The sequence below is a fragment of the Mchenga conophoros genome, linkage group LG18 (genome assembly GCF_057382185.1).
Source record: "Mchenga conophoros isolate Kocher_MC1m ecotype Shallow Benthic linkage group LG18, M_conophoros_male_GT1.1, whole genome shotgun sequence".
Taxonomy (NCBI): Eukaryota; Metazoa; Chordata; class Actinopteri; order Cichliformes; family Cichlidae; genus Mchenga; species Mchenga conophoros.
In genome coordinates this window covers 19,742,655-19,753,994 of record NC_140543.1, presented here as the reverse complement: position 1 = coordinate 19,753,994, position 11,340 = coordinate 19,742,655, and the positions used below count along the sequence as shown (strand labels likewise).

At 37.6% G+C, this 11,340-nt stretch overlaps 2 protein-coding genes across 6 annotated transcripts; one reads left to right on the top strand and one right to left on the bottom strand.

The window, feature by feature from the left end:
• The first annotated feature begins 138 nt into the window (after window positions 1–138).
• On the top strand, window positions 139–5,013 carry LOC146553618 (uncharacterized). 2 transcript variants are annotated; one of them, XM_085255945.1, is made up of 6 exons: window positions 139–355; window positions 986–1,895; window positions 2,164–2,260; window positions 2,634–2,744; window positions 3,193–3,359; window positions 3,692–5,013. In XM_085255945.1, the coding sequence occupies exons 2-6, from the start codon at window positions 988–990 to the stop codon at window positions 4,737–4,739; spliced, it is 2,331 nt and encodes a 776-aa protein (XP_085112071.1). In that variant the 5' UTR covers window positions 139–355; window positions 986–987; the 3' UTR covers window positions 4,740–5,013. The 2 variants fall into 2 exon arrangements, with proteins under 2 accessions (XP_085112071.1, XP_085112072.1); XM_085255946.1 differs by lacking the exon at window positions 139–355 and having other exon boundaries at window positions 1,753–2,260.
• A 1,136-nt stretch (window positions 5,014–6,149) lies between these two features.
• LOC146553617 (uncharacterized) lies at window positions 6,150–11,264 on the bottom strand. 4 transcript variants are annotated; one of them, XM_085255950.1, is made up of 11 exons: window positions 10,334–10,546; window positions 9,471–9,496; window positions 9,076–9,161; window positions 8,895–8,927; window positions 8,709–8,798; window positions 8,239–8,341; window positions 8,107–8,159; window positions 7,921–7,999; window positions 7,227–7,699; window positions 6,844–7,027; window positions 6,150–6,735 (listed from the first exon to the last, which is right to left on the bottom strand). In XM_085255950.1, the coding sequence occupies exons 2-10, from the start codon at window positions 9,475–9,477 to the stop codon at window positions 6,848–6,850; spliced, it is 1,104 nt and encodes a 367-aa protein (XP_085112076.1). In that variant the 5' UTR covers window positions 9,478–9,496; window positions 10,334–10,546; the 3' UTR covers window positions 6,150–6,735; window positions 6,844–6,847. The 4 variants fall into 4 exon arrangements, 2 of the variants coding, with proteins under 2 accessions (XP_085112076.1, XP_085112073.1); XM_085255947.1 differs by having other exon boundaries at window positions 6,150–6,762; window positions 6,897–7,027; window positions 10,334–10,539; XR_014889629.1 differs by lacking the exons at window positions 6,150–6,735; window positions 7,227–7,699; window positions 9,076–9,161 and having other exon boundaries at window positions 6,889–7,027; window positions 7,921–8,159; window positions 8,239–8,798; window positions 10,334–11,264.
• Window positions 11,265–11,340: the final 76 nt, after the last annotated feature.

Here is an 11,340-nt window from a genome sequence, read left to right as displayed (position 1 = left end):
CAGTACACAGTGAAACAGGACAACGGTCCTCCAAGACCATGGTGCTACGTATAACAGACAATAAACACAGGACTACATAATAAAGTGCAGGTGTGCAAAAGCTGCAAAAAACCAAAAACGGTGCAACACCAGGGACGATCTGATTTCCTCGTGTCAGCATTGTTCCCACATCATCATAATTAATGTTGTTCCAGGTTCAACATTGCAAGTGACCAATCACCTTCTTGTGACGTCATTCCTTTGCGACTTCGAAATACCCGCCTTCGAGTATTTCGAAATACAAGTGAAGAAGCGAAAAACCGCCGCCTGTCCGCCGAATTTGAAGTCAATTTAGGATACTTTCCTTTAATAAACGGTAAGCATTATACATATGTTCCTCACTTGGCTTGCTGTTTGTTTGCTAGCGATAGGCTACTTGACGACAGCATTAGCTAACCAGTGTTCTCTAGACCAGCGTTCCCCAACTTTTTGGGTGTTTCGTGGCCCGGGGGTTGGGTCAGGCAAAATTGCAGTAGCTCCCCTGATCATTTTACAAACATAAGTGAAGAGAATCTGGACTAAAAGGCCTAGACTTATGGTTGTGTGCTGAATCTATGAATCAAACTATCACCTGGAAACATAATTAACTGGTCCATAGCTGTGAAACTGGACATGAGTTCTTGATTCTATGGAGATTAACAGTAATCCAGAAATTTACAAATTTGTCCCTGGGACATCGCGTAGATGTTGTCCCTGGGACATCGCGTAAATGTTGTCCCTGGGACATCGCGTAAATGTTGTCCCTGGGACATCATGTTAAAGTTGCCAGAGACATACCATATGAAAGTTTAGCTTCTTTTAGCCCCTGTTTGTTTTATATTATTTTATATATATATATTTTTTAATATTATATTTAATATTTACATTGTATTGCAAAAAACCCCACAACAAGTTAAAATGAATTAATGAATATTGACTAATTAAACCTTCGTTATTTTTCCACCAGAAATGGACGACATAATTAGAAGAAGTGTTCTGAATGACGAAAAAAAAAGAACTGGAAAAGACACACAACTTTGTGTGCATGTGTCACAATGCCAGGAGGACCCATTCAGTGTTGTGTTAGAAAAATTGAACTCATTAACCCTTCATGGACATTATAAATGTTTAAATGTTGCCTCAGGTAAAGACAGGAAAAGAGACTATTACAAATTCAACTGCATCAGAGCTGGGAAAAAAAGTCGAAACAGCTACAGAGCAGTGGGCTGTAAGGCCTATGTTTCATTTAAAGTACTCAAATGTTGGAAAGACCACACAGTCATCGTGCAGCGTACATATGATAAGCATGATGGGCATGATCCTTCGGACCCAAAAGACGCACATTTCAACAATATTTCCAGTGATTTGAGGAGGAAGATTGAGGAACTGCTTTCCCTTGGAACTAAGCCAGCCATCATACTAACCGAATGTCATAAATGGGCCAAAGAACATGGACACAGAGATCTTCACAACAGAGAGCATTTTGTCACACCACGTGACATTGACAGTGTTAGAACCTGCATGATGAGGAAGAAGCACTTTAACTGTGGAGACAGTCAAAGTGTACATACCTTACTTAATGGAAAACATCAAGAACATGTTCTCTTCTATCAACCATACACATCTGACCAAGAACTAATGATTGTTTTGCAGACACCTGTAATGAAATCAAACATGGAGAACTATGCAAAACAGTTAGTATTTGTTGACACCACGCACTGCGTTAACCAGTATTCATTTCCCTTATTCACACTTGTTGTAAGAGATGATCATGGGCATGGAGTCCCTGTGGCCTATGCTATTGTCAGCAACGAAAGTCAGAAAACCCTGGAAACTGTTCTTGGAATAGTTTGTGAGCATTTCCCAACTTCCCCGAGGTAAATAATACATTGACAGCTATTGATTTTGAAATAATTCCTTTTCAAAAAAGTTATAACATGCCAGAATCTAATGCTATAGCTGCAGCATGGGCTGCAAAAAACTTTCCTTTCCAGTTGTTAAAGTTATTCCTATAGGCTGTATGCAGTATTTTATATATCTACTTGTGAGTTGAAATGTTTAATTTGGCATTGAAGTGGTGCTTTGAGATAGCAAAAACATTTTCATACTGTTTAATCTCATTTAGTGTTTTCTTTTTTTCTGTAGAGCATTTATGGTTGACAAAGACTTTGTGGAAATAAATGCTTTGCAGAAGGTTTTTCCAGAGTCAGCTATCCTTCTATGCTGGTACCATGTCTTGCAGGTAAACCACATTGTTTTCTTTTCACGTTGTCTAAGATGCACCTGAAACACATTTTTACAACAGGGTCCTGTTGTCATGATTTGCCTCATTGTGATATTCACCTACTCAGGTTAATGAATATAAAGGGATAAAATGTTGAGTGACTATGTCCATCCATTTAAGACCACAGTGCACTCATCTTCTGGTGGCTGCTTCCCAAAGCTCTTTTTGACATTTAAAAATATGTTTGCCTGGTTGATTTCTGTAATGCACAGGTCCTCTTGTCCAGTGAGTGACAAAGTTATTTTTGGACGTCAGCTTTCTTTTATGCTTTTTGTACAGCTGCTCCTCTGTCTCTCTCTCCAGATTAACTTTTTTTCTCTTACATTCACAGGCTGTTAATCGATGGCTTTCAAAATCAGAGTCCGGGGTCCATGGGCTTTCTAACACCCAAAAGAGAAATGAAATCATTTCTTTCTTTTGTAAGCTGAAAGCTTGCACAGCTGTAAGTGTAATTTGTCTATTTCACATTTTGATTTCTTGATTACACTAAGAGCATAATAACTTTCAGTTGCTAAAAAAAGTTACAGAGAGATACAAAATAGATTTTTGAAACAATTTCTAAAACTGGCTTCTTATCTTGCTTATCAAAACAAGTACTTAAGCTGTGCAGACCATCATTGTGTCACCCACTGTGCAGTAGAACTTGTGAGTGGGATTCTTTCACAGACAGATGCTGAAACCAAATATGCTTATAGGTTTAGTGTTCCTTCTTAGCCATTGTAAGGGAAGAAATAATTGCTTCTTAATACAAAAACACGACATATTATTAATAACTTAAAATTCTTAATGTTATTCAATAAAAGGAAAAGGGCTTCAATACATAATATTAAAGATTTCAATAGGTCTGTTAAATGGATTGAAATATATTCTGTTGCATCCAATTCTCTTAGGAGGACGACTTTAAAGCCACATCAGCAGAGTTCTGCCAGACATTTAAGCAATACCCTTTGGTGTGCCAGTATTTTCAGAAGCACTGGGAAGGCATTGGCCACATGTGGTGTGACTACGGCCGTCGCTTCAGTCACGCTCGTTCTGAAACAAACAATGTGATTGAAAGGTATGATTTATTATTTTGACCTCATTCAATTGTATTGCTGAAAAAAAGATATTATGCTTTAATCCAAGAGGCTAAACTGAGTAGGTTCGTCATGTCATTGCCAGAACAGGTTTTAGGCAAATCCTTTAAATTCTAGCAGCGTTTTTTATGTTATCACAACAAAAAACAGAGTAGGTGGATTTGCCTAAATCAGTTAAACCGGCACAGAGCATTCCTTTATAAAAGACGTGTGCAATAGGTATTCCAATTTTTAAAAAAATAATACAGTCTTGATTAAAACTTTAAATTCCTTCAATTACAGTTACTAATCATTTCAAATAACTGTTTTTCAGATTTTTCCACCGCCTGAAATACCAGTTTTTATCTGGCTACAAGAATAGGCGTCTGGATGATCTGATTGAAGTGCTCCTAGGGAAGGCCGACGACTACTTCTCAGTCATAAAAACCCTGCAAGATGTGGGCCGCATGAAAAACAGGTTTGCTGACCCCTTGTCTCAAGTTTCAGACTCTGCTTCAAGACTGATGGAAAGTGGTTGGGCTCTTAAAATTACAGTCAAGAACAGCCATGGAGTTAATGCATATCAAGTCCCATCTGAGTCAAGAGAAGACATGGTGTATGACGTCTGCCCTGTTGAGTCCTACTGCAACTGTACATATGGCTTACGAGGACTTCTTTGCAAGCATCTAGTGTTACTTGCAAAATTAGCAGAGGCTGACAATGACATCTATCCAAACATGGAAACAGACATTTCTACCTTGGCAAGAATTGCAGTGAAAGAAAGGCATTACTTTGTACACTGTGAGGACTTGAAAGTGATAAAAATGCCAAGTTTGTTTGGAAATCTGTGTTTTTTTGCATCGGCTGAAACACTTCAGTGCACTTGTTGTACGTTCTCTCACTATAACACATGTGCTTGCCTGAAGGTGGCTTGTAGCCATTTTAAAAAAATGAAAAACTCTCTGAAAAGTCCTCTATCAACTTTGAATGACACTCCTGTAGTTGAAAGCACAGACAAAAAATGCACAGAAGATGCAGTTGGAAAACTAAATGCTGTTTTAGACACAGTTAAACAGTGGGCATTCATTCCAGAGGGTATTACTCCAATGATAGATGAACTGCATACAAATGTCTTAAAAACAAAACAAGTAGGCAAAAGTATATGCCAGTACGAAATAAAGACGACAGAGAATGCACGCAAAATTAGGCCATTGTATTCTAGCAAGAAACGTTCGGCCAGCATCGACATTCCAACAGTCTGTGAAAATGAATGTGAACAGTCAATAACCACTGAAAGAGAGACATCCTCTGGAGAAAATGAAAACCTTTTGGAATACAAAACAAAAAAGAGAAGAGTTAAAGCTAAGTATATGCATAAGTAGACTTTTGTGTGACATTTCAAAGGGACTGCATCCATTACTTCTGTTTATTGAAACCTAAAGCTGAATAGCTGTCTTAACTTTCTGCCAAGGAACAGTTGAAAAGAAATTGTTTGGTCTCTCAAGCAGTTGTTATTTATGTGTGTTATTCATTACTTTGGCTTGGTTGCTGTTTTTGATACAAATTCATCTGTGCCCATTGTAATATTTTCATATGTTACTATTTTTATATTGCTATGCATTATAAATAAAGGATTACTTATTACTATTAAAGGTCTGCATTTGTAATTGTTGGTATTATTTATAAAATATGCGCTCTTAAGTTTTTTGCTCCATAAAACGATACCTGTCACTTTTTGGACATAGAGTATCAGCTGTTGAGAATCCTGGCTCATACAAAATAGAAGTAAAAGGTTTCAACATCCAGCCTTTTTATGATTAAATACAAAGTGTAATAACAGAGTTATTGGGGTGTGATTTTGTTAATAGTTAGTCTTAAGTATAAGTTTAATAGTAATGAGTAAGAAAATATAGCCAGAATAATGGAATGAGACTAACACCTGACCTCACACTGAGATTTGGTATGAAGTGGCATGTTTGTGCTAATGCTGACATTGGGGCTCAGAGTTCCTCTGTGTGTATATATTTGTGAACGTTAACTTGGCTAATGTCCAAGGGTTTGACTGCTTTCCTGTTGGATTGTATCACAAAGAACAGGGATAAGAGCACCAGTGGCCGTGCACACCCTCATCTCTCTCCTTCACCCGATCATTAGTGTTGGAAACCGGCATTAGCTCAGAGTAGATTAGACTTCAGTATATGCAAGTGATTTGATTTTATGATTATTTGATTCAGTTTTTTCTGTGTTCAAGCTCAATTACTTTAATAAAATATGTTGAATTCAAACAAATAAATAAACAAATAAACTGTGGACATTACCCTTTTAAACCTTTCTGAAACAAGACAGGTAAAAACCAGTGTATAAAAGTTTACATAGGTATAAATAGCTCTAACACTTTACTCCAGCCTGGCGTCCACACATGTGGACATCACATTTTGGGTTATTTAGACCAAAATACTAAATCTTGATCAACAAGTGCCTGATATACAGTTATGAGGACATTATACTGCAACTGTTCTATCGAAATTTCAAATTAATGTCCTCATATGTGGCTCTCATTTTTCTCAGAAACAAAAATTAGGTAAAAAAAACAAAACCTGGTAATTCTTTCTTTTTACATTCATCGGGTTCCAATCGGCCCAAATATCAAAGAGAAATTAAAAATGCATGCCATGGAAGATTTCGGGTCTTAGGGGGTTAAAATGACCAGACCCCTCCGGCCTGTTTTCCAGGCCACTAAATTAAACCCAGTCAATTACCAATTGAACAGAATAAAAACCTACGAGGTCCACTAATAGTCCAAAAGTCCAAATCTTTAATAGAAAAGACAGGCAGAACTCAAACAAACAATAATCCAAACGAGGAGCATATATACACACTGGAAAGTAAATAATTATAAGTTATTAAATCAGACTAATTAAATACAGTAAAACTAATAAGGGAAGACGAACACACGGGAAATAAAAATAACAGTGTAAACATACCAAAACTCAAAATAAAACAGGAAAGTTACTACAAACCGAGTGTGACACAATTACATTCATATTGAAACATATGTGATAATTTTCTTTCTTTGTAGCATTTTTAAGATATGTGTTAGAACAGTCATTATGCTGTTTGGATTAGGAACCAATCATTTTTGCCAAATAGTTAACACAAACTTAGAACAACAATGAACAATTTTCAAGATTCTGATTTACAGAACAAACAAAAGTCACAAAAGGTTTCATTATTTAAGAGACAAGATCAAGTTTTTCACACAGGAATGAAATGACAGAATCCAGTGCAGCGGGGCCAAAGGTGTGTGTCAGCAAACTGAAGGTTGAGGAATCAGTCAGCTCATGTTTAAGATTGTGTTGGATTTTGAGAAGAGTCTGTCTGTTATTAGAAAGTAAGATTAACAATGTTACACCAATAACCCAAATACGGGGAAATGACAAATAATACCAAAAAAGATACAACTTTCATATTGTTTTACTAACTTACTTTGTCATATCAGCACTTGAATGGTCGATGCCATGTCTGTTGTGACATCGCAGGCCAATCTTCCGGCAAACCCGAGGGCTAGCTCCCCAGCCTCCTCTTCACTCAGAACACTAAACACTGTTACTTTAGTTTTGGCCTTCTTAGGCCTGTCAAGAATCATTGCGGGCAGTTTGGCTTTACGGCCCTAAAAAAGAAAAAGTGCAAACACCAAAAGAGCAGAGAGAGACACACACACGCGCACAAAGTTAAATGCTTTTGTTTACATGGTGTAATTGTGTATATGTTGCAGCAAATGCACAATTTCCAGCCACATTGTCACTTCATTGATACGAGTAACCCGGATTTATTTCAGGTGACATCAAAATCACGAAATGTATATCTACCCCAATCAAACCTCTGAAAACATGAACTGACATGTTCTCTGCGTTGATTCTGCGCTTGATCTCGTCTTCTGTTATTGTGTAGGTTTTCTTTTTTGAGCTTGGTACAGATAAGCGACCATGCACTCTGTAAACTGTACTAGTTCCTTCTGAATCAGTTTGGAATTCTGTATCTGCATCGATCCTGTCAACATCATCAGCAGCAGCATTATCTGTACTCAGACTTGTGCCGTATACTTCTGTTTCTTTTTCTTTGTCTTCAGTCTGTGTACCTTCATCTCTGACTGTCAGTCTTCCTATCTCACTGTTACTTGTCGATTTGCTGCAGATGTTCTCTCCCTTAGGAACTTTTCCTTTGTCATTCGCTGCCTGATGCTTTCCCTGATGACATTCTTCACTGGCTACTTCTATTGCTCCTCCTGTATAGCCACCCACTATGCTGCACAACTCCTTTCCCTCTGCTGTGCTGCACTGTGCTGTTACATAAAGAAGAATGATATAAACAGCACTATATCAATTTAATTGTGAAGAGAAATCCCCACAATACGACACAGTTATGTCTAAAATAGTTTTGTGTAAAAACTGGATCTTGAAACGTCCACTTTAATTACACAGTCCTGGTGTGCAAAGGCAAAATTACGAAAAAAAAATTCACTTTAAACATTTTTGGACATTGTTTAGTTATATTGTGACTTACTCTCACAGAAGATACAGATGCCACAAACAGACTTTGAACAACGCATGTGCTTGTATGCACCACATTTCTGGCACTGCACCTGTGAATTAAAAAAAAAAAAAGAAGAAGAAATAAACAAACAAAAAACAAATGAACAAAGTCCATTAAATAAACAATCTATATGGCTAAGGACATGTCATAGTGTACCCGGTCTTTGGCTGCAATCACACACCAGCACTGACTGCACTTCCTAGTTCGATCTGCAAAATATAATTTGTTTAAGTACAAGTTACATTTTCCAATGTTAGAGAAAAAGAAGGCAGCTAATTTTATCTTTACCTATTGAGGAAAATAAGTAGTGGCAAAGTCGGGACCTGAGCTTTGTGATTTCAGTGTTGTACTCCTCCACTTGTGTTTTACCGTCAATGAGAGATTGGGCAAACTAATAATTGACGAAGAAAAAAAAAAAAAAAAAAAAAAAAAAAGAACAAAAAGAATTAGATTAACAAAGAAATGTTTGTTTGTTTGGTTTACATTAATTAATTTCTATAGTGTGTACAAAACAAATCAAGACCACAGACTCAACACGCACCACTAAATTTTTGGTGTTCTTTATCAGTTGGCCAAGACAGAAATGTTTTAATCTGTGTGCATTGCTTTTGAACAAGTCTTTACACAGAAAAGGTTTCAGAAAGGTATTTTTCAGGTTCTTCTGACAAGGCTTCAATTTTGGAAAATGCTGTTTGTTTATAGTGGCAACTTATAAACCCTTTGTGATAAGAACATAGTTACCACAGTCCAAGTCATACCTTCAAAAAGTATGCACTTTGTGCTCTTGTGGACCCATCCAAAATTTTTCCAGTGATTTGGCTTGGTATTGGATAAATGTGAGGGAAATTCTATAAAAATAACATAAATACACCTATGTTTTCAAATACATTACAAAAAACGTAAACATGCTATGTCATTATGATCAAACAAGCTTTTCAACATACCTCACACTGCAAATAGATTAGGCCATCTATTACCTTATAAAACAAATAAATACATACATATAAATAAAAACAGAACTAAGGAATACGATTCATTAAGTAAATTGTACAATAAAGTGTATTTAAAGCAGAATTTAACATTAGTTTTATGACAACATAAAAGGATTTTTATGTCAAGAGGTACCTCATCTGAAATGTTAGTCTGGTCAAACAGGGATTTCAAACTTGAAATACCAATAGAGTTTGGTCCAGCTACTCCCACAAGGTAATCTGTGAGAAAGCATATGCTGTAGTCAACAGATATCATTTTCTTTTTGCATGCTGCAACCATCATCCATTTCAGTCTTCTAGGAGCTTTGTCTGGTTATAGTTCTTTTTTCTCCTCCTCTCCCCTCATCTATTAATTAAATTGTTTTCTGACCTTCCTAACTGTTTCCGACCTGTCTTCCCAATGTGATGTTTAAGCAATATATGTATGGTCAGAAGGGGGTGAAATTTTCATTGCAGTTGTACGTGTAACATTGCATGTGATAATAAAAGGCTTGATTGGTTGATTATTCAACATGAGTTGACATTTACCTGACATTGTGAAGGAGTCACAGTTTCTGTAAGGGTGTAAGAACATAACATGTGGATTTGTTACACTTCTTTTTCACAAGTTAATAACAATCAATAATTTTCATTCCATTATTTACAAGCTATCACACGATGTCCCTGGGACAACATCTACACGATGTCCCAGGGACAACATCTACGCGATGTCCCAGGGACAACATCTACGCGATGTCCCAGGGACAACATTTACGCGATATCCCAGGGACAACATTTACGCGATGTCCCAGGGACAACATTTACGCGATGTCCCAGGGACAATATTTACGCGATGTCCCAGGGACAACATTTACGCGATGTCCCAGGGACAATATTTACACGATGTCCCAGGGACAACAATTACACGATGTCCCAGGGACAACATTTACACGATGTCCCAGGGACAACATTTACACGATGTCCCAGGGACAACATCTACACGATGTCCCAGGGCAACTTCTACATGATGTCCCAGGGACAACATTTACGCGATGTACCAGGACAAATTTGTAAATTTCTGGATTACTGTTAATCTCCATAGAATCAAGAACTCATGTCCAGTTTCACAGCTATGGACCCGTTAATTATGTTTCCAGGTGATAGTTTGATTCATAGATTCAGCACACAACCATAAGTCTAGGCCTTTTAGTCCAGATTCTCTTCACTTATGTTTGTAAAATGATCAGGGAAGCTACTGCAATTTTGCCTGACCCAACCCCCGGGCCACGAAACACCCAAAAAGTTGGGGAACACTGGTCTAGAGAACACTGGTTAGCTAATGCTGTCGTCAAGTAGCCTATCGCTAGCAAACAAACAGCAAGCCAAGTGAGGAACATATGTATAATGCTTACCGTTTATTAAAGGAAAGTATCCTAAATTGACTTCAAATTCGGCGGACAGGCGGCGGTTTTTCGCTTCTTCACTTGTATTTCGAAATAATCGAAGGCGGGTATTTCGAAGTCGCAAAGGAATGACGTCACAAGAAGGTGATTGGTCACTTGCAATGTTGAACCTGGAACAACATTAATTATGATGATGTGGGAACAATGCTGACACGAGCAAATCAGATCGTCCGCAACACCAGACAGAACAGAAAAGTGTGATGGCTGGTTCCAGTAGAACCACGCACAAAGCTCATATCATCACAAACTGGCTTTGTGAATGTGACGATGAGCTCGCTGTACTCAGTCACCAGATCTCAATCCAAAAGAGTACCCTTGGGATGTGGTGGATCTGGAGATTTGCATCATGGATCTGCAGCACCTCTGTGATGCCAGCATGTCAGTGCTAACCGAAATCAATGAGGAATGTTTCCAGCACTTTGAATCTGTGCCAATGTATATTTTAAAATATACATTTCCTGACTTAAACCCCGATGTTACAAATTGATTTTCAGAGTAACAGATGATGCACTTTTATTTTAAAGTGTCATCTACATAAACTATAAGAAGATATCGGGTTATATGTCGTTGTGACTATTGTCGAGGCCTTGTCCAAATCAGGATATGATGCCATATAAACACATTGTAAATGAATTATAATGCAAATGAATGGACCTTTTATTAAATGTTTAGAGAGTTCACTGTCGGAGGTTGCACGGTTTTGACCTTTAACCTCGAATCACGGTTTTAATGTTTTTCTTTTGCTCTTTTTTTTAAAAGTCTGATTTGTTCATCTTGTCGCTCACAAAACTGGACAAATAAGGTCAAACTCGTGACGGAAACCCGTTTTTTGGAACGATCACCCCCTTTTTTATTTTTACTGCAGTAAGTAAATCTCAACACATCCGTCCTGCGTGCGTACTGCTGGTGCCTTAGACGAAAGGGGATTAAAAACGTGCGGTTTCTAGGAAAGACTG

What these genes read in the sequence shown, in the direction of transcription:
- LOC146553618 (XM_085255945.1), top strand. Translation starts at nt 988, where the DNA reads ATGGACGACATAATTAGAAGAAGTGTTCTGAATGACGAAAAAAAAAGA. An exon ending in AGCTGAAAGCTTGCACAGCT is followed by an intron (nt 2,745 to 3,192) that starts GTAAGTGTAATT and finishes CAATTCTCTTAG; the next exon opens with GAGGACGACTTTAAAGCCAC. An exon ending in ACAAACAATGTGATTGAAAG is followed by an intron (nt 3,360 to 3,691) that starts GTATGATTTATT and finishes ACTGTTTTTCAG; the next exon opens with ATTTTTCCACCGCCTGAAAT.
- LOC146553617 (XM_085255947.1), bottom strand. An exon ending in AAAGTGCATACTTTTTGAAG is followed by an intron (nt 8,342 to 8,708) that starts GTATGACTTGGA and finishes GTCAATTATTAG; the next exon opens with TTTGCCCAATCTCTCATTGA. An exon ending in CATCTGTATCTTCTGTGAGA is followed by an intron (nt 7,700 to 7,920) that starts GTAAGTCACAAT and finishes TTTATGTAACAG; the next exon opens with CACAGTGCAGCACAGCAGAG.